Raw genomic sequence first — 24,969 nt, forward strand, 5'->3', positions numbered from 1 at the left:
GTACTGAAATTTTTAAAACTCACTGGACAGAAATCCTAACAGGAAGGAGAAACAGAAGAAAGGAGTCAATGAACTTGAAAACAGATCAATAAAGTAAAATAAATCATGTGCAATATGACATAGTATAACCAAACTGCTGAAAACTAAAAACAAAGAAACAACCTTGAACGCAGAGAAAAACAGCATATTACCTAGGTGAAGAACACACTGAATTACTACAGAATTCGAAGGACAAACCATGGCAGCCAGAAGCAAATGGAATACATTCAAACTGCTGAAAGAAAAGAACCGTCAAACCAGAATTTTATATCCAGTGAAAATATTCCTCAGAACATGAAATAAAGACACTCTCAGATGAAGGAAAACTAAGAAAATTCACTGCCAGCAAATCTGTTCCAAAAGAAATGCTAAAAGCTGTTCTTCAAACACAAGGCATATGATGCCCCAGGAAAACATGGGATGTCAGGGATGAAAGAAAAGCAAAAGAAACCGCAAACATCTAGGTAAAAACAATAGGTTCTTCTTTTGTGATTTTTTAAAATCTCTTTTATGGTTGAAAGCAAAAATTATAACACTGTCTGGTAGTTTTCAACAAATGCAGACATAAAACAACTATAATACGTGGGGGCAAAGGAGTCCATAAGGTGGTAAAGTTTCTACATTCATTTCAAGTGGTAAAACATTAATTCTAATTGAAAAGTTAGGTGTGCAAACTGTAGTCCCTAAAGCAATCATAAACACACGCAGACATGCACATATGTACACACCCACACACAGAATATTAGATATTTAGTAAAAAACACAATAGGGTAAATTAAAATGGAATATGAAATAATGTTCAAACTGCCCAAAACAAGCCAAGAGAGGGAAAGACAGAAATGAAAAACAGAGGGAATAAACAGAATACAAGAAATAAAATGACAGACTGAAATCAAAACATATACATAATTATACTAAATGCAAATAGTCTATACCAATTAAAAGACAGTGTCAAAATGGATAAAAAATCATGACCCAATTATATGCTGTCTAAAAGAAATTTGCTTCAAATATAACAATTTAAACAGAATAAAAGTGAAATGCCAGGAAATACTACTATGCAAATTCTAATCAAAAGAAAGTAAGACTGGTTATATTACTACCAGACAACCAGACTTCAGAGTACAGGGAATAACCAGGGATAAAAAGGGATACTGCATAACAAGGAAAGAGTCAGCTCAACAAGAAAATGCACTATTCTGAACACAGAGGCACCTAACGACAGAACTGCAAAACATGAAGCCAAACTAGTAGAACTAAATAGAGAAAGAGATAAACCCAAACTCAGACCTAGAGACTTCAACACTCCTCTCTTAGTAACAGAGTAAACAAAAACAGCAAGGACATAAAACTGAAAACTACATGGAAATCTTGGATCTGATATAGGACACCCCACCCAACGACAGCAGGATACACGTTCTTTCCAAGTGCACATGGAACGGTATGCAAGACAGACCATACCCTAGATCCTAAACAAACCTTAACGAAGTTTCAAAAACTGAAACTGTACAAAGTACGCTGACTAAAATAGAGTTGAATTAAAAATAACAACAGAAAGATAACAAGAAAATCTCCAAACACACTTCCAAGTAATTCATGAGTAAAAGAAAATACTTTGAACTGAAATACAGCACACCAAAAGTTTTGAGATGGAATTAAAGTAAAACTTTAAACATTTATAGCACTAGAGGTCATTTTCAAATGAAACACTACATCAAAAACTAAGGATGTACTGTATGGTGACTATTATATAACATAATAAAAAATTATAAAAAGAAGATCAACAACCTAAACTTCCACCTTAATTTTTTTAAAAGGCAAAATAAACCAAAAGCAAGCAGACAGAAGCAAACAAAAAACAGAAATCAATGAAATTGGAAAAAAAAAAAATCAAGAAAGAAAAAAAAAATATCAATGAACCCAAAAGCCGGTGTTTTGAAAAGGTCAGTAAAACTGATAAATCACTAGCCAGTCTTAAGAGAGGCAGAGACAGAGAGAGGATACAAATTATCACAGACCCCAGATGCGGCACACATTAAAAGGAGAAGGGATTACCATAGACAACTCTAGAAATAGAAATGTTCCCATTCACAAATGACATGATTGTCTATAAAAGAAAAGTCCTAAGGATTTTATTAAAAAAAACACACACTCAGAAAATACCTTCATAACTAATAAGTGCTTCAGTGAGGTCAGAGGATACAAGGTCAACACACAAAAGCTAATCATATTTCTATACTGGCAACAGAGAACTGAAAACCAAAATTTAAAAAAATTTATCACTTACAGTAGCTTCCCCCAAAAGACATACTTGGGCACAAATCTAACAAAACCTGTACAGGATCTATATGCTGAAAACAAAAAAAACTCTGATGAAAAAAATCAAAGACAGCCTAAGTAAATTGAGAGACACACTATATTCACCGATCAAAAGTCTCAGTATAATAAAGGCAATTCTTCATAAATTGATCCATAGATTTAATGTGGTTCCAATCAAAATTCCAGCAGGATTTTTTTTTTTGTAAATACAAGTGGATTATAAAGTTTGTATGGAAAGGCAAAGGAACTAGAATAGCTAGAAATAAGAACTTGAAAGAAGAATCCTACCTATGTGGAGAGTTACTGTCAATCTACAGTCACCAAACCTGTGTGGTATTGGCCAAGAGACAGACGTGTAGATCGGCGGAAGAGTCCGAAAGTAGATCCACACAAATATGGCCAATTAATTATTTTTAAACAATTTTATTGATATAACTCATGTAACATAATTCACCCACTAAGAGCATATAATTCAAAGGTGTCTAGTAAAGTCGCAGACATGTGCAACCATCACCACAGCCAACTTTTTAGAACACTTTCATCACCACAAAGAGAAACCCCAGACCCTGTGACCATCACCCTCATAAACCCATCCCCCCCAACCCTACACAATCACTAATCTATTTTCTGTCTCAGACCCGCCTATTCTGGACCTGTCATATAAAAAAGGAATCATATAATATATGGTCTTTTGTGACTGGCTTCTTTCACTGAACATTTTCAAAGTCCATCCATGTTGTAGCGTGTATCAGTAATTCATTCCTTTTCACAGCCAAATACAGATATATCACATTGTTTACCCATTCATCCATCCATCTATTTTGGATTATTTCTGCCATGCCCGTTAATTTTTTTTTTTTACAACAGTACAGAACAACAGAGAAAGGACAGTCTCATCAACAAATAATGTTGAACAACTGGATATCCACAGGCAAAACAAAAAACAAAAAAACAAAACCTCAACCTAAACCTTACACCTTAAAAATTAACTCAAAATGCATCGTAAATCAAAAAATAAAAAACAATAAAATATTTAGAAGAAAAAAAGAGAAAATCCTACGTTACCTAGTGTCAAGGCAAAGGTTTCCTAAACATACTTAATGTACAATCCATGAAACAAAAGAAAAAAGCAAACCAGACTTCATCAAAATGAAAACTTCTGCTCTTCAAGAGACACTTAAGGAGACTGAAAAGCCAAGCTAGACTGGGAGAAAATATTTGTAAATCACATATCCAACAAAGGACTTGTACCCAGACTATATCATGAATTCTCATTATGTACATTTCATACAACTGTATGAAAACAAATAACTCAATTTTAAAATAGGTAAAAGAGGGGCACCTGGGTGGCTCAGTCGTTAAGTGTCTGCCTTCAGGTTGGGTTATGATCCCGGCGTTCTAGGATCGAGCCCCGCATCGGGCTCCCTGCTCAGTGGGAAGCCTGCTTCTCCCTCTCCCACTCCCCCTGCTTGTGTTCCCTCTCTCGCTGCCTCTCTATCAAATAAATACATAAAATCTCAAAAAAAAAAAAAATAGGTAAAAGATTTGAATACTTTGCAAAATGTGACATCTATCCCTCTTAGAAATGTTCATTTTTTTAAAAGATCACATAGCATTAAAAATTACAGAATTAATTTTAAATTTTCATGTTACTTATTGTAGAGACAGTACTATCTGGCCTCTGAAGTAGCTCATAAATCACTTGTCAGGTCAGGAAACCACGAGCAAATGGGTGAAAGGTAAAGCTTTTTACTATGAAAGCAAGCATTATAACCAACAAATACATTAAGAACAGAATACTCCTCTCCTTCCAGATTCTCTGTCTTTTCTTTTTCCTATATGTACTCAATAATCGCATAAAGAAATGAAAATAAAGTTAACCTAAGGTTCCAAGGGAAAGCTGAGGGCCTGCAGGACAGAGAACGAAGTGACATGAAGAAAAGTAGGGACTGTGTTTCCAACATCATCCTCACTCTCATGGAGTTTCCTGTTAGTCACCCCGTACAGAAGAATCTCCAGGCCCCCAGTCACTCTCTCCAATTTAACAGCTTATCACAATACACAAACTGTGCGAAAAACTTCCACCAGAATGGGGTATATGGTTTTGTTTCCTACTCTGGGCCTCACATAATCAACATTGGCAACCTGAATCCCAACAGTGGTACCAGCATTGGTCAAAAGCTGTCTCAGCCAAAATCACGACGAGATACCACTTCACACCCATGACGATGGCCATTAACAAACAAACAAATGAGTGTTGGCGAGGGTGTGGAGAACCTGGTCCCTGTGCACTGCTGACTGGAATGTGGAACGGTGCGGCCGCTAAGGAAAACAGTATGGCGGTTTTTCAAACTGTTAAACATAAAATTACCATGCGATCCAGCAATTTCACTTCTAGGCATACAACCAAAAAAAGAACTGAAGGCAGGGACTTGAAGAGATATTTGTACATTAGATGTTCACAAGCAGCATTATTCACATGGCCAAAAAGTGGAAAGTACCCATGTCCATCAACGGGTGAATGGGTAAACACACTATGGCATACACGCCCAATGGAGTATTAGCCTTAAAAAGGAATGGAATTCTGACACATGCTACAGCATGGATGAACCCTGAAGACGTTACAGTTCGTGAAATAAGCCCAACATAAGCTAGAGACTAGATGATTACACGGATTTGAGATCCCCGGAACAAATTCACAGGGACAGAAAGTACGAAGGTGGTCGCCAGCAGTTTGGGGCGGGGTGGGGGGGGTAAGGAGTTAGCGCCCAGCAGGTATGGAGGTTCAGTTGGGCACGACGACACCATTCTGGGGATGGATGGTGGGTGATGTGAATTTACAACAATGTGAACGTACTGAATATCACTAACTGTACACTTAAAACGGTTGGAGTGTACATTTTTATGTTATGGATATTTTACCACAATTTAAAAAAATAAAAGCTACCTTGGGAAGAAAAGTTCAAGTAGACGCGGAGATTAATCAAGGCCAGCAAACAAAAGCCCCCTGGGGGGGACGTGAGACCGAGGACCCCAGGCCCACCGTGGCACGTGCGGCAAGCACTTAGGGCAGAAGGCGTCCGCTGCTGAAGGCCAGGTACTCCGGGCCTGTAGGATCCGATGTAACCAAAGGGGGGGAGCTTAATGCAACTAAAGGTGCATTTCCACAAACATGAAAATAAACAGCACACCGTTATTTTGAATTTTGAAAAAATGATTGGAAATCCTTTTACAAAAACTCCTCATTTATGTGTACCATGGAGGCACCAAAAGGAGAACCACAACCCAAGTCCGATCCCATCTGATTCAGTCTGAGACGGCATCACAGATCACAGATCACAGACGGGAGGCAAAGGGCCGCACGCCTGCTCGCACTTTGCATTCGTGAGCGCTGGCTCCGCGCACCCCCGGGCTTCCCCGCAGGCCTGCGACACTTGCCCAGTCCACCCACTAACCGTCCTTCCCAGGGAATACGCGCCCCCATCCCTCGCCTGCCTCTTTCACTGAGAAAACAGCACAGTCAGAACGGGACGGCTGCCACCCCTGCCTCTGCCCACCCACCCACACGTGCCTCCCCGTCAGCATCCCGTCTGAGGCCGGCCCCTCCGCTGGTGCCCTTTCACCTCCTCTCAGCCACCAGGAAGCAAACGTCCCCTCCTCACATCTTCAAAACCCCCCTCTACTGAATCGTTTCTACCAGCACAAAGCACTGCTATTTTCTCCCCCAAGGAAATAAAACTCCCATCCCAGAGCAACGGTCCCGTCTCTGCTCCCCCACACAGAACACCCCCTGAAAGAGCTCCCCGGACTCCATACCTCCTTGCTGCCCCCCCAGCTGCCCCCACCGCCACCCAAAACGATCTGTCAGGTTGACCCCTGATTTCCATGTTGCCAAAACCAACGGTCACTCTCAGTCCTTCCTTCAGCTCACCAGCAGCATCTGGTGCAGCTACCACGCCTTCCTTCTGGCTTCCAGAACAGCACATTCTCCTGGCTTTTCTCTTCTTATGCTGTAGTGAATCCCTCCTAAGTGTCCTCTGCCACTTCCTCTTCATCTCCCCAACCTCTAGACACTGGTGCTCCCCACACACCTGGACCTCTTCTCCGTCTACACTGGCTCCCTTGGTGCTCTTGTCCAGTATCATGGCTTTAAATAGCACCATCATGCTATGACTCCCAAATTTCTATTTCCAACCCACGCTTCCCCCTAACTCCAGACTCAGAGGTAAATGCCAGCTCACCAACTCCACGAGGATAGCTAACGGGTGCCCCGCACTTAACCTACCCACAGCAGAACTGCCCGTCTTAACTCTAAAATCTTCTCTGACTCCAGTCCTTCTCACCTCAGTTAAAGGCAACTCCCATCTGTCCACCTTCTCCAAGAGCTGAGTAACCTTTGAGTTCTCTCTTGTTCTCCCAGCTCACATCCAATCCCATCAGCAAATCCTGCTGGCCGAACCGTCAAAATACCTCCAAGTCCTAACACAACTCACTGCATCCATGCCTAGCACGTCATGCAAGCGTAGGAGCTGGTCTCCGCGGCTCTGCCCTTGACCCTCTGCGGCTCTCTCAACAGCAGGGCCCAGTGAGCTTTCTAAAACTCAATTCAGGGCTCAGCACACCCCAGCTCAAACCCTCTCGTCCGAGCCACACCCTTAAAATGGCCCAGGGAAGGAGTCCCACGTGACTGTCCCCACTCCCCTCTCTCCCTCTCAAAGTTCAGGCCCTGTTATTCCACCCTCGACGCCTCCTCACCGTTCCCCAGACAGCCAGCTCTCCCACGGGCGCCTCCTTGCTCGCCAGGCGCCCTTCCGGGGAAGCCTTCCCTACGTGTGCGCAGGGCTCCGTCCCTCAACAGTTCAAGTCTTTGCTTAACCGACCGTTCCCTTCACAGCGAGGTCTTCCTCGACCAATCAACTATACCTGTAACCCTCAACCTCTACCCTAGCACGCCCCGCCCCCCTTCCCTACCTTATTTCCCCCAACATCTATCCAACCACCATATATTGTATATAGTCGCTGCTTACCATCCCTCTTCCCGCTGCAGGCCAGTCCCCCTCAGTCCATGCGATCTCGACAAGGGCTGCGATTTTCTTTTCTCATGCTGGCACCCTCGAGCTCTAAACAGTGCGCGGCGTACGGATCATCAGTACCTATCTGCTGGGTGAATTCCCCAACACCAGCTCAAAGGCTTTCCACAGTCGCCCCCCCCCAATTAAGATTTAAATAACTTCACACTTTGAGGATCGGCACAGCAACTGCTGCGGGTTAAGGGGAGGAGAAGGGGAAGAGGCATCTCGCCAGACACTCAGTGCACCGAGCCCCTTCCCCCTGTGGCTTTTCTCCCCTCATGCCGTTCCAAGTGTTAATACGTTAAAAAAAAAAAAAAAGGAAGCAAAGGAAAAAAAGGAGGACAAACGGAAATGACAGTAGTTGCATTCTCTCAGGAAGACACAGGAATGACAGATGTTGAAGCTCTGATGGGTACATGGGGATTTTGATGGAGATATTATGATATCTCCATTTTTCTATATATTTTCTATATATATATATATTTCTATATATTTTTCTATATATTTAAGGATTTCCATAATAAAATATTGAAGATTAAATTAAACAAATTTTAAACACAAAAAGGCAAAGTTGCCCCGAACAGCGGCATACTGCCAAACCTTCATCACCTGCTCACAGAGAGTATTCCTGGGTATTCCTGCCTCTACCATGATTTCTTCAGTGACTCTGGTACTGGTAATTAATTCCCAGACTGCTTCCTCATTTATGAAATGGAAATAAGTATTTCCTATTTTCCTCTTCTCTCATAAAAGAAATGTTTCAGGATTAAGATCTATTTACAGGTAAATTAAGCTTGCTATAGTTTAACAGTCATATGGACACCAATGGCTGTCAAAATTCAACAGGTATTTCCTTGGTTCTTATTTGGTGACATAAAAAAGATCTGCATGAGGTGTTATGGAAACTCTTACGTTCTGCTGCTGCTAAGAACATAAAATGTGTACACATTTTGGAATGGAAAACTGGAAAAACAATTTTCATTATCTTATAAAGCTGACTACGCACAGACTCTACGAACCAATACACACGCTGGAGAGGTGCACGTACAGGCCCAGAAAGCATGGAGACAAGGGTTTGTGGCCGCATGCTACGTCACGGTAATTAATTCAATCCAAAGTCCAGCACTGGGAGAATGCATAAACTGTGGTGTCTTCATACAACAGAAGAGTGTATGACGGAAAATAACGAAGTCTAAGAAAGGACGTGCGTGAATGTCGGAAACATGTGAAGTGAAAAAAGTTACAGAAGACTTCCCACAGTGAAGCAGCATTTCCACAGAGCTCGAAAGCAGGAAAACGAGGCACTACATTGTTGAGGAATATCTAAAGATGAAATAAAACCATCTTCCAAAGTGCATGGAAGTGATAAAGACAAAAGTTAAAGTTAAAGGAGGGGACTGAGGAGTAACAGGTACATTTGTTCTTAGGTTGGGTAAGAAGTTCACAGGTGTTTGATTATTTGGCATCATAATGTATAAAAAACCATCGCATGCTCATGTGTGTCAAATATCACAATTTTCCGAAGGGCGCCTGGGATCCAGTCCTGCTCCTGAAAGCACTAACTCTAGTAAAAAGTCAAAACACATCAAATGAACCCAAATTTATGCCCTTAAGGAGACGAAAACCTTATAAAAAGTTACCGTTATGTGTACAGCATTTGGTTCCACTGCCATTATTAAAAACATCAGAATCTGGAAACTCGCTCTAAAATTTCACAAGCATATATTAAAATCGAATCCCATCAATGTTATCCTCAGGTTTAGCCTAATACTGATGCTTCCCTAGGATCCTCAAACAGCAGATTTCTAAAATTCCAAGTGAGGGGTGGGAAAGGATTGGGAATCAAGGCTCCTCCACGAAGAGGGGCTCTCGTGTCCGTGGTTTTCAGCTACTGTCTTGCATGCGTCTCCATTTAAGGAGAGAACAGAGAGCTCAACGCTTCCACTACGACTATACTTTCTGTATGAAGTACGCTCTCCTTAGAAGGTGCTCAAAGACAAACACATTTGAAAACAAGAACCCACGTAATTACTGCCATTCTCGTGCTTTAGCTTAGCCTCTGCAACATCTAGCAGAGTGGCCATTAGAACACGCATGAAACAGAGGTCGTTTTCATGTCTGGAAATTAATGTGTGAGCATAAATGAAAAAAACAAACAAAAGCAAACACAATCACATTCCAAAACAGGAGTAACGCCATGACGTCAGCTGCCATGAGGGCAGAGGGTCTGCACCATCGCTGCGTATCCCCAGCCCCACCGGGGGCTCGGGCAGTATCTGCTGAATGCATGAGGTAATCCTCTCATTTAAAAGGTCAGGGATTTCCTCTCATTCTAACCACCAACCGTATACCAAGCCAGACACCCACAGGAACTACGTGTCCTCACCATCTTGGGCACTGGAACCTCTCAACAAGCAAGTGTGCAATAACTTCAACAGGAGCTGGAGGCCTCGGTCAGTTCTCAGCAAGGGCATGTAGGCATTTGTGCCCAGCTTCGTAAGGGATTCCAGAAGAGGGTCTAAGAATATCCTGAATACATTCTGTGTTCTCCGCTTTTCACTAGGTATTAAAAGACATGCCCAAATCAAGCATTTCAAAAGCATGAAGAGATTATTTTCCATCTATAACTTGTGGAGCTGGTTAGCTACTGGATTCGATTAGACAGAATTAGTCTCACGGACGATCCGGACACCTAGCACCTACTGGGACTGACCCTCCCCTCCGGCCTCCTCGCTGACCCCTCGGTCTATGCTTTCTCCATAAATTCTCTGTGCACTCGAGAAGAAAGCACAGGCAGGAACATACCGCACTCGAGGCACAAGTAGGAAGATCCTAGACCCAATTTATTTGTAAATTAAAATGCTGAGACCCTGCTACAGTAATTCAAAAAACAAAACAAAACAACAAAAAAAACCAAAACATATACTAGTCAAGGAAATGAGACGTTAACAAAAAATACAAAAAATTAAGGGTTTAAAAAAATCATAACCAACTTTCGTAGTAAAACTTTGTCTACAAAAGAGATTTGATGTTAATCAAATTAACTGTGCATCATGCAAATACACTAGCAAATGGAGCTGCTTTTTGCAACAATTATAATCTGGTGAGAACTGATCTGTACACATTCTCAAAATATAAAGGACTTTAATCTTTATTGCATTTTAAAAAAATTACACATTTTACAAAGGGATCAAAACCCGTGAACTTCTTTACCTAATCTTATGCTAGAATCTTACAACCTATTCTTTTAATATTCTTATATAAAACCAGTGATTACTGTAGATAGTTTTTTTGACCTTCTCTAACAGTTGAACTTACCTAAAAAGACTAACAAGCCCCTATTCCTATCAATATGTTGTTAATTTTAAGCAGTTCTCTAGCATACTGCCAGTGCTCTGGTTTCTCCCTTTAATACACTAGGATCAATTCCAGACCAATCATGGAAGTCTCAACAGGCACCATAAATCTGATTAGCCTTTTCTTTGATTTTTTAAGCTTTCTTTACAAGTTGGGAAACACTTACCTGTACTGAGTCTTCATTCCTTCCACATCTACGGCCAGCAAGACCATCATTGCAACAAGCTTGGCTTCAAACCAGTCCGGCATAAAGCAGTCTTCTCCTGCTTAAATAACAAGAGTTGACATTTGCAAAGCATGAACAAAATCCTTCAAAGATGATGTTTCAAGAAGAGAACAGCCAAACGATTATGCCTTATCAATATCAAATTATAAGCACGGAGACGAAGCACAGAACACCCTCCGGCATAGCTCACTGTTACCGATGACAGCGGTGGTGAGCGGTACGAAATGGCCCAAGGGGAGTGCACACAGGAGGCCATGCCCTCATCTGTCTGGGGAATATGAGAAAGTCCTCTGAAGAAGGACAATGGGGCTGATCGCGAAGGCTGGGAAAGAGTACAGCAGGTGAAGGGAGGCAAGGCTTCCCCAAGGAAGGCAGAGCATGCCACGTTCCAGGGGACGGAAGGATGCCCGTGCAGCAGGGCACATGAGTGGGAGGGAGTGCCAAAGCTGAGGTGACACAGACAGCCAGGGAAGAGACCAGGGGACTTAGCGGGCCATGCAAAGAACTTCCTAAAGGCTAGGGAAAAGTAAAGGCACAGAAAGAAAGGGAGGAAACATTTGTAGACCCAAATCAGTAGTTTAAAAGGACTTCTACAGGCAGAAGAGAGATTGTACGGGAAGCAAGAGGAGATTCAACGTCACGAGTTAAGAGGCAATTCTAGTTATTTCAGTGGAGAGAAGAAAATTGCCTAAGATGTAGGCAGGAGGAGGATGGAATGGATATGGACCCAAAGGCTCTGGAGCCTCGGACCTGTGTCTGAGCCCCAGTCCTGTGCTCCTTAGCTGTGGGACCCTGGGACAACTGCTTGTCCTCTCAGAAAGCTTAGGTCTACACTGAAACTAACATAACATTACGTATCAACTACACTCAAAAAAAAAAAATAAAATAAAATAGAACAAAAACCTAAAAAAAAAAGCTTAGGTCATCTTCTATGAACTCAAACTAATAATACCTACGACTCCCCTTGTTTTTTTAAAAAAAAATAAATTTATGCAAAGTTTCTAGAATAAGTTTTGGAAGAAAGAACATGGTTACCAGATAAAATGAATATTTTCCCATCTCTGAAAGCCAACTAAATGAAAATAAGCCATGAATAGATTTCTTTTTCATTCATGGTGTATTATTACAGCAAGATTGCACTTTTCACCCCAATTCTCAAGAAAAAGTTAGGTAAGAGATCTAGTTTTCCAGCTCAGTAGTTTAAATACTTAAATCGTTTTCTTAAACACGCTAATATATTTTGGGGGTAATTTAATATATCTTAATATAAATTTACTGGAATAGTACAAAGATAAACAGTAGTAAAAACATACTTGCATGTAGGACAACTCAGTTAAAAAATACAACAAAAGGATAAACTTTATCATATTATTTTTTAAATCCTATAAATGCCACTTAGTTTTCATCAGTAAAGAATCTGCTCATATATTTTTTTTTAAATCCCAATGTCGGTGCTATCCAGGAAATTGGAGTAGGTGAAATTTGTACGTGTTGTAAAGATGAGTCCTTGAAACTTGTTCTTGGAAACATTTTTCCTCACGTTACTGCTTTCTACCCCACACTTACATCGACGTCCTTCATCAACACAGACTAAAATGAAGTCATTCACGAGCAGTCCTGTGAGCAGACCTCCTCGACCTCACGGGGTGGGGGGGTAGGGGTGCTACTCCAGTCACAGCGGCGCTCACGCGGCGTGCGAGCGGGAAGCTCTGGCCTTAAACACGGCATGTGTGGGAATGACCAGCACACACAGCCGGTGCGCAACATGGCTAACCCGACGGTTCTCACCTCCTTCAGCAAAACAGGGCAGCGTTCTAGAAACACAGATCCTGCTTGAAATCCTAAGCAACTGTGCACCTTGGATACTGAAAGGGAAGGTTATAAATTGGAAGTGTAGTGGATTTTTAATGACTTCCGAGGTCAAGGAGGGCCACAGTACCAGACCAATGACAAGAGAGTGCCTTGCTCCTCCGGCACGAGACACGCTCGGCAGGCCTGCCTGCTGTGGGGGCTTCCCGAGAACCCTGCACCACATGAAGCAAATCCATGCTACAGGGCGCTGGCTCTCAAACTTCGGCCTGTTGTACAATCACCTGGAGGCTTTGTCAATACAGAGGGTAAGCCCCCACCCACAGTCTGATTCAATAGGCTTGGGACAGAGCCGGAGAATTTGTTTTTCTAAGGAGTTTCCAGGTGGTGCTGGTGTTGCTGGTCTGGAAACCATACTCTGCAAACCACTGAGGGAGAATTCTTTACACTCCTTTTCGCTTACTGAAGCTAGAAAAATGGAGGCAACAATGGTTTTAAAGAAACAAAAGAATCGTTGGCAATTACTAATCACCTTAATGCATTTTAGCCCCGAATCACCAGTCAAATCTTGCTACCATGAATTTTAAACACTGAGTGTAATTCTAGAAAATGCAAACTAATCTGCAGTGTTGGAAAGCACATGGGTCTTGTCCAGGGCATGGAGGAGAGAAAGGTGAAGTGGAGGGGAAGGATGAAAAAGAGGTACGAAAACACTTTGGAGCCTGATACATACGCGTGTTACCTCGCTATGGGGGTGAGTTTCATACAGACGTAGGTCCAAACCCACCACACCCTACAGCTTCAATACATAGACTGTGATGTCTGTCAATTACACTTCAACGCTGTTTTTAAAATCTGTTATACAACTGCAATACTTCGGGACTATTCGGGCTTATTCCACATCTCTAGATTTCTTGGTTAATTTTAAGTAGGCACATCACTTGACTACAAAATCTTTACACCAAATCCTTTGAGGGACTGCCTGAGTTAAGTATACATTTCTCCAAATGTATGTCCCTTAATCTCAGCGTGTCCGTCCGAGGTCTGACAAGCCTTCAGTGCTACTATGTGTCACTTTCCATGACTCAGAAAGCCTGCTCTGAAAGCTCTTCCGCATGTTTGCTTATAGGTGATGCTGGTTTTGTGTGGGTTTGCTGCTATCACTTTGTTTTGTTGTCTTGCATACCACGTGTCCAACACTGTGTATATGTCCATATATGTGTGTGTACGTACCTCATATCCACCCTTACCTCCCACCATTCCTTCTTGGGCTCCACGCCACAGACAGACAGATGACAGATACATAAATACACAGACAGATGCCTACCTACCTTCAGCTCCCTGGATGCAAGTTCGCCCAAGCCTTGTGGGATACTCCTTCCTGCTTTTCTCCTTCATTTCTGCCCACTGGTCAGATTCACCCATCTGGTGACCTCCCTCTACTCTGCTGGTCTACCCATTCCAAGTAGGTACGCGGGTTCCCAGCCTAGTGCTTATCACGTCTTTCAAGGCACTGTGCTTGGATTATCTGCTTCCCTGTCAACTTCCTTGCTAGATGATGCTCTGAGGGAGAGAGCTTTTGTCTCTGGGACTCCAGAGGCTCTTAGAAAACACTTCATAGATGCCTGCGGAGTCCACAGTGCAAAATCTATCTGTACTAACTATGCCAAAACCCAAAGAAAAAGCTACTTTAGATGTAGAACCTGAGTGAAAATAGTGTTTTGGCCAGTAAGTCCCTATACAAAAATAAAATTCAATAGTACATGTATTTTATGTTCAGAAACTCAAGCTAATTTTTTTTCTTTGGAATTTATTAACTTGCTCTGAAAACTGCCCCAGTAATTGCTAATTAAACGTTATAAAGGCACTCGGTCAAGGACATTAAAAGTCAAACAAAAATATTAAAACACACACAAATGCCTCCTTTGCACTTGAAATCAAGTTTTAAGTGTTTTAAAAACTTAAAATAGCCTATTATATTAAACAGTATATTTTAAGTTCTAGAAATATTAAAGAAAAAAATTCTAAAAATATTGTTTCATCTGATTTTGAATATTTACTCAAATCTGATGCTGTTATATACTCTGAATTATAAAATAAGTTCTGAAGACATTTTAGGGACTTTAATGTATGTTTACTCTAGTAAGGACGAAAATTTATTTACTTTTATAGGCCTAACAAAAGAATCCTCCAAGTAACACCACAGAGAATTTACTAGACGGAGAATGAAACATGAAAGAGAAATGTTCTAAGAAGGAAAAACAGATAATTATTCTTCCAAAATACATGAGTTTATCTGCTCATTTAAAACCTATTCCACGATCAGATTAATCAGTACATGAAAACGACTCAGTCTGAGACAAACCCAGGAAATTTAAGACACGTTAAATTCAAAGATGCAATTTACCCAAATTATCAACTAAGGACTTGAATGAAGAAGAAGCATTAGAAATGTAAAAAGAATCCTAATTAATGAATCTGCTAATAGTTCTTCCCTCAGTGCAGTCTTACACATTTCCCCAAAGAAGTTGGAAAATGGATCTTGACTAAATATCTGGGAAAAAGAAAAAACTAACAAAACCATCCTTTCAAACATAATTTTTCTCTAAAACTACTTTTCACAATCAGTTCATACTACATGTGATGTTTTGAAAACAAACACACAAAAGACGCACAGATTTATCTACAAATATTTCCACTTACAGAGGCTTTAAAAACACATCTGCAGTATCTAGCCCGCAAAGATTCAATGATTGTAGAATAAATGTGTCTCTGTCCAATTCCTACTCTGGCAACTTACTAGTTTCTTAACACATACAAGAGTAGTTTAAAATCTCAAGTCCTAGACCAGATAAAGTACACGTTAGGAAACGTATTTCCACATTCTGCTTATTCACATTATTTGGCCGAAAATACGAGTTTGATATCAGTAAATCAGCACACATTTGGTTAAGCTTATATCTGGATTGGAAAAACTAGTTAAAAGTTCTTTGAAAATAATGTAGTGATAGCAATCCATATAAGTGATTTCAGACTTACTTTCCCAAGCAGGTGACTTAATATACTCTTGAACGAGGTTCTTCACGTAAGCATTTAAAGAGGATGTCTCAGGAAGTCCAATGGAGCTATAAGCCGAGGCTCGCCTGAAACAGCTTTCATTAACACGCAACCAATCACAGAGCTGGGAAAGAAAATAGTTATTACGTTATTTTGAAAACCTAACTGAGCAAAGGGTTTCTAATTTCCCTAAGCCAATTTTCTTTCTTCCACAATAAACTGAATTTAAATATCTGAACACAACAGGGGCACCTGGGTGGCTCAGTCACTTAAGTGTCTGACTTCAGCTCAGGTCGTGATCTTAGGGTCCTGGAATCGAGCCTGGCGCTGGGCTCCCAGCTCAGCAGGGAGTCTGCTTGTCCCTCTACCACTCCCCCTGCTCTCTAATAAATAAAATCTTAAAAATCTGAACACAGCAAGGTAATAGAACATTTAGTCATGACTGAGTTCTACAGACAGTGCAGATAGAAAAAAAATGTGTATCTCTATATACACACGTGTGTATATACACATGAATATACGAACTTCATTTACAGGCAAGAATTTTTAAAGTACCTAATATGTAGTGCACATCTTAATAAGGTTTTCTAAAGAACATCTCAGTGAAAAATGACACATTATGTAAACCAAATTACAACCTTAAATTGAAGTTAAAATTTATTCCTGCTTCCTACACTAAAACAAGGATATGTTTGTTTTTGTATTAGTTATAAAGTTCCTACCCTCCTCACAAGTCTATTTTCTAACATGTGCATTTTAAAATATAAACTAAAAAGAGAAATACTAGTCCTTCTCTGTTACAACTTTTAGAAGATTTGCAAAACTGAAACTCACAGAATTCATCTTTGGTCACATGAAATTGTGAATTTTGTTTTGAAATTGAATTATGTTCTCAGTTTTCTTTTCATAGGAAAAGATTCTTACTGTACGAATTCAACATATGAATTTAAATACAAAGTAAATAATTATGAAATAAGTCTCTCTAAAAAGTAAGAATGTTTTAAAAAGTATTCCTTGCATTAGGGTTAACCAAAATTACATTTAAGGAGACAATAATACGGGACTAACCAAAGACAAACCTGATGAACAAACGACTCAGTCAAGACTGAGACCAACATCCCATTGGTGGTGGTGAATGAGCAGTTCGATAACACTGAAGAAGTCGCTCCGTGTAGGTATCACGTCGGATCATTGTAAAATCTAACAGTGAGGTCAGCCAGGATACTGACCTTTCAACAGGATGTACTTTTTCTTTATATTTCTCTCAAACTGGCCAGACTAAGTTTCTGAGCTATTGTTATGAAATGTGTGAGGTTTTACAAACCTTGCATCTCCCACAAGCACCATCTTAAAATAAAACTGACAAACTCAAATTTGTATTTGCTTCTTCTAACAAATCTGTCAGAAGATTCAGAATGTTTTCTCTCCAAAGAGTTTTCATGTCAGAATTATGGTTTAAAATGGCATCTACCTTGCAGTCACTGGGAGACAGGTTACCTTGATTTCCTATTAAAATACAAATCTCGAGAGTTTATTTGCATACTGCCAAGACAATGAGAAGATGCCACAGAGCGGGAGAAGATATTTGTAAAAGACAGGCAAAATATACAAAGAACTCCTAAAACTTAACATTAAGAAAACAACCAACCCGATTTTAAAAATTGGGCAAAAGATCTAAACATACGCCTCATCAAAGAAGATATACGAAGAGCAAACAGCATATGAAAAGATGCTCAATATCCTATGTCACTAGAGGATTGCAAATTAAAACAACAAGATACCACGACACACCTCAGACTACACCAAATGCTGATGAGGACGGGACGTGGGGAACAGGAATTCTCCTTCACTGCTAGTGGGAATGCGAAATGGTACCGCTACTTTGGAAGATAATTTGGTAGCTCCTTAAAAAACTGAACATTTTCTTAACATGTATCCAGGAACTGTGCCCCTTGGTATTTATTCAAATGAGTTGAAAAGTTATGTCCATACAAGAACTCATATGTGAATGTTCATAGCAGTTTTATTCATTATTGCCAGAATTTAAAAACAACCAAGATGTCCTTCAGGAGGTGAATGAAAAAACGGTGGTACATCAGACAACGGGATGTTATTCAGGGATAAAAAGACATGAGTTATCAGGCCACGAAGAGCCATGGAAGAACCTTAAATGCATATTTCTTAGTGAAAGAAGTTAATCCAAAAATGCTTCATAGTATAGGATTCCAACTACACGACACTTTGGAAAAGGCAAAACCATGGACACAGACAAAACACCAGTAGTTGCCAAGGGTTGGGGGGGGGCGGCACGAAAGAAGAGAGGGGCGAATCGGTGGAGCACGGGCAGTGAAACTAACCTGTGTGATACTGGAATGGTGAGTACATATTGTATGTTTGCCAAACTTCAAAGAATACACAACACAAAGAGTGAACCCCAATGTAAACTATGGACATTAGTTAATAATCACGTATCAATATTGGCTCATCAATCATAACAAATGCACCCCATTAATGCAAGATGTTAATAATCGAGGGGTGGAGGCGGGTGGTGAGGAGGTGTATGGGAACTGTGTACTTTCTGTTCAATTCTTCTGTGAACCTAAAACTCTGAAAAATAAAGTCCATTAATTTAAAAACTTACTTAGCTTGAGCTACGTGAACTTGCCATTTCCATAGGTTAAAAGTGACTGAATATCAATAATCTTACATGATTCAACATAATAGAGATTTATACAATAATGAGAACACTACTACTTTGCAAGTTAGACACTACAGCCAAGTCTACGCTAAGGGATATATTTATATTTATATTTATATATGCTTCTATTTTTAAACCAAAAGGTTTAAAGTTTGGGTTCAGCTATGAACCACTAGATGTAAGCTTCCTGAGGACAGTGGCCACGTTTATCTTGCTGACCATGTATTCCCAAAACCCAGCTCAGAGCCTGCTGTGTACAAGGTGTCCAATAAATAGTTTTCAAAAAATAAAGACATAAAGAGATAAGTAAACATACAGAAAGAAAGTTAAAAAGAAGGAAAAATATGAAGACAAGTTAGTGAATTAGAGAACGGAGAAAATCAGGGGAACAAATTAGGAAATCCAAGGGGGCTGCTTGCTAACAAACAATCAAACACCATCTGGCTGGTCAAAGGGGAAAGGACCACAATGGTGGAGTGCACTTACACTCCGTGTGGACCAAGCACGGTCTGAACATCCTCACGTGCCTTTTCTCAATGAAACCTCAAAGCTCATACCATACATACACTGAAATAAATTCCAGATGGATCAACCACAATTTACAAACTAGACATATCAATGCAATGAATAGACCTCATTTGAATACTTGAACAAAGCTGAATATAGGAACAAAATGCAAAGAACAAACACATTTATTGGACATCTGGAGCAATTTAAACACCAAATATTTGAAATCTAATAAGTGATCGTTAACATTTTTAGGTATGATAAGAGACTATTTAGGCCCTTTCAAAGTCTTTATCTTTTAGTAGCACATATTTCCAGATGAAATGATAAGATCTGAGACAAAAGTCCAACAAAAGGAACTGATTAAGTAAATTCTAAAATATCTAATTGACTGAATTTTTAAATATTATATAGTGAAGATTTAGCAACATGTTAAAATGCTCAAATGTAAGACAAAAAATAAAATTCAGAACAGTATAATCGTTACTTTGTGTAGAAAATCATATATGTTAACATATCGCTTTAAATATAAACCTATATACTGAGAAAGCAAGACTAAGAATATGTATACTGAAAAATTAATAATTAAGCCCAAAAATCTGGATTTAATTTGATCGTAGACATTACAGGTGATTTTTATTTTCTTTACATGGTTCTGTATTTTTTAGATTCCACCTAATTAGATGCATTATGATCAAGAAAATAAAATGAAATTCTAATTGCTAAAGACCCCAATTTTCTTTTTCTTCATTCCCTCCATTACCCTGCTGTATGTCCTTCTGACTCCACACCTGAATTATTTGAACACAGTTCACGCTGATTTCTCATTTCCCTCTGTGCGTACGCAGACGGACTTGCCTTCTAAAAGATATAAGCACATCCTTGCCCTCCGTGATCTCTTAGGCACTGGAGAAATAGAATTCTTTTTTAAAAAACTCCCTGTCCTCAAGAACCATAAAACCTGTAGAGGACACAGATTAGGATTCAACCAGCTATACGATGGGTAAGAGCTAACAGGAGTAGCGTGAACGGTGTTCCACAGTTTCAGACAAAACAGAGAGGAGGAAGCAGACCCCTGAAGAGCCCACACAAAGGCAGCACCGTGAGGCCAGTGGGCGTGCAAGGCCGTCTCGGGGGAGGAGCAGAGTCTCCGCGAGAGCAACGGCTGCAGAAGACGAAAGGCGTTTAGGATTTCATGATGGGTTTGATGCATAAAGTTAGAAAGAATCAGGAATTACCAAAATGTCAGACTTGGGCAACTGGGTAGATGGAAGTGCCATTAACAGACAGAGAAAACCAGAAAGAGGAGGTCGGTATCACTGTTTTTGAGTCTAACTCATCCTTATTTTTGACCCATCTCATCCAGAATCGAGATCCACCCACGAGCTCGACCTTCTCATCTAAGTCCGTCTCTACCCCAAACATTCTCGGGTCCTCCTGTAAGATTCTTAGCAGCATTATTACTTAGGTTCACTCAAAGCAAATATACAATATTTAAAAACCTCTGTTGGTAGATTACAAAGCCATCACTATATTTTACATAAGCGATTAGTAGTGAGTTCAATTAGAAAACAATTTTTTATAACTTTTCAAAGACCTTATCATTAAATTATTTTTCATCTCACCTCTGTCCACAATGAGGTTCCTCGTCCTAAGGACTCCTCTTGTCTCAGAGACATGAGAAAAGTTGAAACATCTGAAAGTGACACCTTCTCCTACAAGGGGGAAGGAGAGAGGAGGGGGTCAGAGCAGTTTAACAAAATTACTCACTTAAAAAATTTTAATCTAATAAAATGAGATCACTATAAAAGCAAGCTAACACTCCATTTAAAGTAGAATACTACTAGTTAAATCAAAAGAAAGCTATTTTTAAAAAGAAAATGTTTTTTAGAAATGATACAAGCAATCAGTGTGTTATTATATAAAGTGAAAGATTATTTTCTAAGTCCATGTTCCTTACGATCAAGGTTACTATCTTAGAGAAGAGATGGTCAGAGTCTAAAAGCAAAAACAAAAACATTCTGTAAGAAATTACTTAAGCCGAACAGTGATGCTTGCTTTCAAAGCCATGAAAATGACCCCGTCTTATGAAAACCACAGCAATCTTTTCATCCCCTTAAGGCTGCACATCTTGAACTAAGATACCTTGCTCTAGGCCAGGTGTCAGCAAAACCACTCACAGCTCTTTTGTAAATAAAGTTTTAGTGGCACCCGGCCACTTTATTTATAAACTGTCTATGGCGGCTTTCAAGTAGTTGTAATAGAGACCATGGGATGTGCAAAGCCTTAAAAAACGGACTTTTTCTGGCTCTTCACAGAAAAGCTATGCTAGACCCTATTCTCAGCAATAGTAGTGAAGGGGCTCTGTAAAAAACAAAGATACTACATACTCCTTGAAGATCAATTTACAGGAAGACGTGCAGAAAAAGTGGAAACAGAGGAAACCAGGCAAAAGCTGCCAAGAGTCCTCTCCCCAGGGGAGTCACCCAAGTTGGGTTAATCTCCCCAGCAACAAGCCGTGATAACGTATGAAATGCTGTCAACCAGGGAAGCTCGTTAGAGACTCATGGCTCAGGGTTTCTGTTGGGAGCTGGTCACACAGGCACTTCTGCTGAGCACCTACCAAGACTCCAGACTCTGAGAAGGAAAGACGGTGTTAGTATAAACCATACTGCTTGTGTAAACACCGGGCACAGTCCATCCCTCTTCCCAGTTAGCATAGGAGGAACCCTCCCGAAATCTACATTCTGGGCCTCCAGCAAGGACCAGGCTGACCTTACGAGCAAGGCTTTCTAATGACAGCATCACAGACCTGCTATGTTGACACGTTTTTGCACACTTACGGAGAAAGACTTGTAAATTGAAGTATCTTGAGTAAAAAAAGATAAACTTACCACATCTACCAAATTCATAGCTGTTTGAAGAAGATAGCCCTGAGCTGCCCCTCTCAGCAGAATCTGATGGGTGGTCATAGTGCACTGAAGAACATCCCTGACGTCAAAACACAAAAACATGCATGTCCACGGTCCCAAAGACAGTTCCGGTAACTCGTAAATACTGACAAGCTGATTTACAGTACCTACACTTCCCAATGCAGAAAGTCACTGTCAGTACACCCTCAAGGCTATTATTTTCCATTACGGTCTCTGGTAGAGCTCAATTTTGATATAAAATATATCTCTTTCAAAGACTATAAATAAAGATACTATTAAAGAATTTCATATTTTTTGAAATACTTTGCAATCAATATTACTGTTCGGTATTTTATCTCTAGTTTTCTACATTATCAACATAATTTAAGAAAACCTTACTGGCCTTGTTTTAAAATGACCAAAATCCAAGTAATTCATAAAACAAAATTAGTTCAACCATATAAATAGATTTTTTACTTCTTAATACAAAACCAAGAGCTCAAAAATAAGAGCTCAAACCCCCCTGCCAATATTAACTAAAACCACTCACTATAGATTAAAGCAGAGGGGAAAACAAAATTTACTGATGGAAAGTTACTGCAGATAACCCTATGTGAACATACGAACACATGTGAACGCAGAGTAAATTACCTGAGAGCAAGAAGCCCTTCTATACCCAGGGCTTTACATCTTGGAACGTTTGCCAAAGCCTTAGACAGAAACAAAATGGGAATGGCACACCAATGTCTACTTGTCATCTTCTGAATAAACTTTAATAGGAAACTACCTGAAAGAAAAGGTTTTAAAATATCACTGTTGCCAAGAAGCACACGGAAAGCTGCCCAACATCATTAGTCAGTAGATACGAAAATGCAAATCAAAAACCATATGTGACACATAAGGTACAGTGCAGAGGACCACAGGGGAAGGGAGGGAAAACTGAATGGGAAGAAATCAGAGAGGGAGACAAACCATGAGAGGCTCTGGACTCCGGGAAATGAACTGAGGGTCGTGGAAAGGGAGGTGGGTGGGGGGATGGGGTAATTGGGTGACGGGCATCAAGGAGGGCACATGATGAGCACTGGGTGTTCTACGCAACTAATGAATCATTGAACATTACATCAAAAACTAATGATGTATTATATGTTGGCTAATTGAATTTGAATAGAAAAATAAATTTAAAAAAAGCATAATGAGATAGAACTTCACACCCAGTGAGGATGGCTGTCGTCAAAAGGACAGATAGTGACGAGTGCTGCGCGTGGGAATGCAAAATGGTGCGGCCGGTGTGGAAAACAGTTCACGAGTTAAACTGAGTTACACCGAGAATTACGATAGGAGCCAACAATTCCACTCCTAGGTATATACTCGAGAGAACTGAAAGCGTATGTTCATACAAAAACTTGTATGTTAATATTCACAAGAGCATTTTTCGTAATAATCAAAAGTGGAAACCATCCAGATGTCCACAACTGTTGAAGGGATAAATGTGAGAGATCTGTACAGTGGAGTATCATTCAACCACAAAAAAGAATGAAATATTGATACACGGATCATTACTGCATGACTCATTCATGGATGATGAATCTTAAAAACATTATGCTAAGTGAAAGAAACCAGACATAAATTAAAGGCCACATATTATAGGATTCCATTTACATGAAATGTCTAGAATCAGCAAATCCGTAGAGAAAGGAGATTAGTGGATGACAGAAGCTGGCGGGAAAGGAGAATGGAAAGGGATCGATGATGGGTGATGAAAATATTCTTTCTGGGAGTGATGAAAATATTCTGGAATTAGTGGCGATGGTCCTAGAACTTTGTGAATGTACTGAAAACCAATGAAATGAACACTTTAAAAAGATGAGTTTTATGGTCTGTGAATGATAGCTCAAACCTATTGGGTAAAAAAAAACCAAACAAAACATTACTTCAATCTCATTCCTGTAAGATAAGTACTCTACTATATTATAGAGATTCTGATAACCATGCAGCTATAATAATAAAAATAAGTTTAAGGTGTAAATCAATTTTTTTTTACTGTTAGAAACCAGTGCTGTGTGGGAGAGGTTAAAGAAAAACAGGATAAGAATTACTGATGGTAACTGGCCTCTGGTTTGTGCGTACAAAAACGTGAGATCTCTCTCATCGCCATTTCTTACCTACCCTGGATCTGGTCACTACTTTTCTAGCTTGAGATGCCAACGGAAGGTGCTCCGTTCTGCCTTCTCTGCTAATACGTGATTTCTTAAAGACACTCAAGTAATGGAATTAGTGATAACGTCTGTTTCCTCTGATCATCACTGTAGAATGACTTAAGAAATCCTTAAAAGCTCCTAAAAGGAGCTCGTGCTTTATGTTTTATTTATAAAATAACATTTTATGTTATTTATTTATAAAATAGCATTTATCTTATACCTTCCAAGTACCTAGCACAACACATGTAAGATACTCACTGGAAACTGTTGACTGAAAAATGTACCAAGTACAAACTGAGTAAACATTTTAGTTGCCCTCTCTTCTGTTGGACTAATTAAGTTCCCACTTTTGCCTAACACCTCACTCATGGCACAGGGGAGAGGGCGATGGCCGAGCTTCTGTTTCACATTCATTCAACACACTTACAAGCATACACCGCGTGCTGGCCCTGGCCACGGACAGCAGGTGCTCAAACCCCAGGGGCACTACCTCCATCCTCTCTCTCTGCCAACATGGTCAGCAAAGCAAACCCCAGACTGCTTACACTTCTGACTTCTGGCAAACTACAGAACATCTGAGTTTCCTTCTCCATGAACTAATTTTTTAAAGAAGTAATCAAAAGAGCCAATTTTCTAGGAACTTAAAGTTGAGATACACGGATCATCTTTTTGTTTTTTTAATGCCTGGCTCCTGAGTCATTGCTTCACCCTATTTGCAGACAAAGTACAAAAGGAAATGTGTATCTGTTGCAGACCCAGGATCACTTTATAGGCC

The 24,969-nt window shown here is 40.0% G+C and overlaps 1 protein-coding gene across 2 annotated transcripts in view; it reads right to left on the reverse strand.

Moving 5' to 3' along the window:
* TARBP1 (TAR (HIV-1) RNA binding protein 1) overlaps nt 1–24,969 on the reverse strand; it is an 85,274-nt gene that overhangs the window by 46,640 nt on the left and 13,665 nt on the right. The window contains exons 7-12 of one of the 2 annotated variants that reach the window (XM_044386052.3): nt 22,648–22,783; nt 21,979–22,075; nt 20,710–20,799; nt 15,862–16,003; nt 10,954–11,050; nt 9,817–9,989 (exon numbers count right to left, since the gene is read on the reverse strand). In XM_044386052.3, coding sequence (XP_044241987.2) covers nt 9,817–9,989; nt 10,954–11,050; nt 15,862–16,003; nt 20,710–20,799; nt 21,979–22,075; nt 22,648–22,783 — 735 coding nt within the window. Of the gene's footprint in view, nt 1–9,816; nt 9,990–10,953; nt 11,054–15,861; nt 16,004–20,709; nt 20,800–21,978; nt 22,076–22,647; nt 22,784–24,969 lie in introns of both variants that reach the window. The other variant, XM_026504147.4, reaches the window with a different exon arrangement.

The sequence above is a fragment of the Ursus arctos genome, unplaced genomic scaffold (genome assembly GCF_023065955.2).
Source record: "Ursus arctos isolate Adak ecotype North America unplaced genomic scaffold, UrsArc2.0 scaffold_7, whole genome shotgun sequence".
In the NCBI taxonomy this organism is placed as follows: Eukaryota; Metazoa; Chordata; class Mammalia; order Carnivora; family Ursidae; genus Ursus; species Ursus arctos.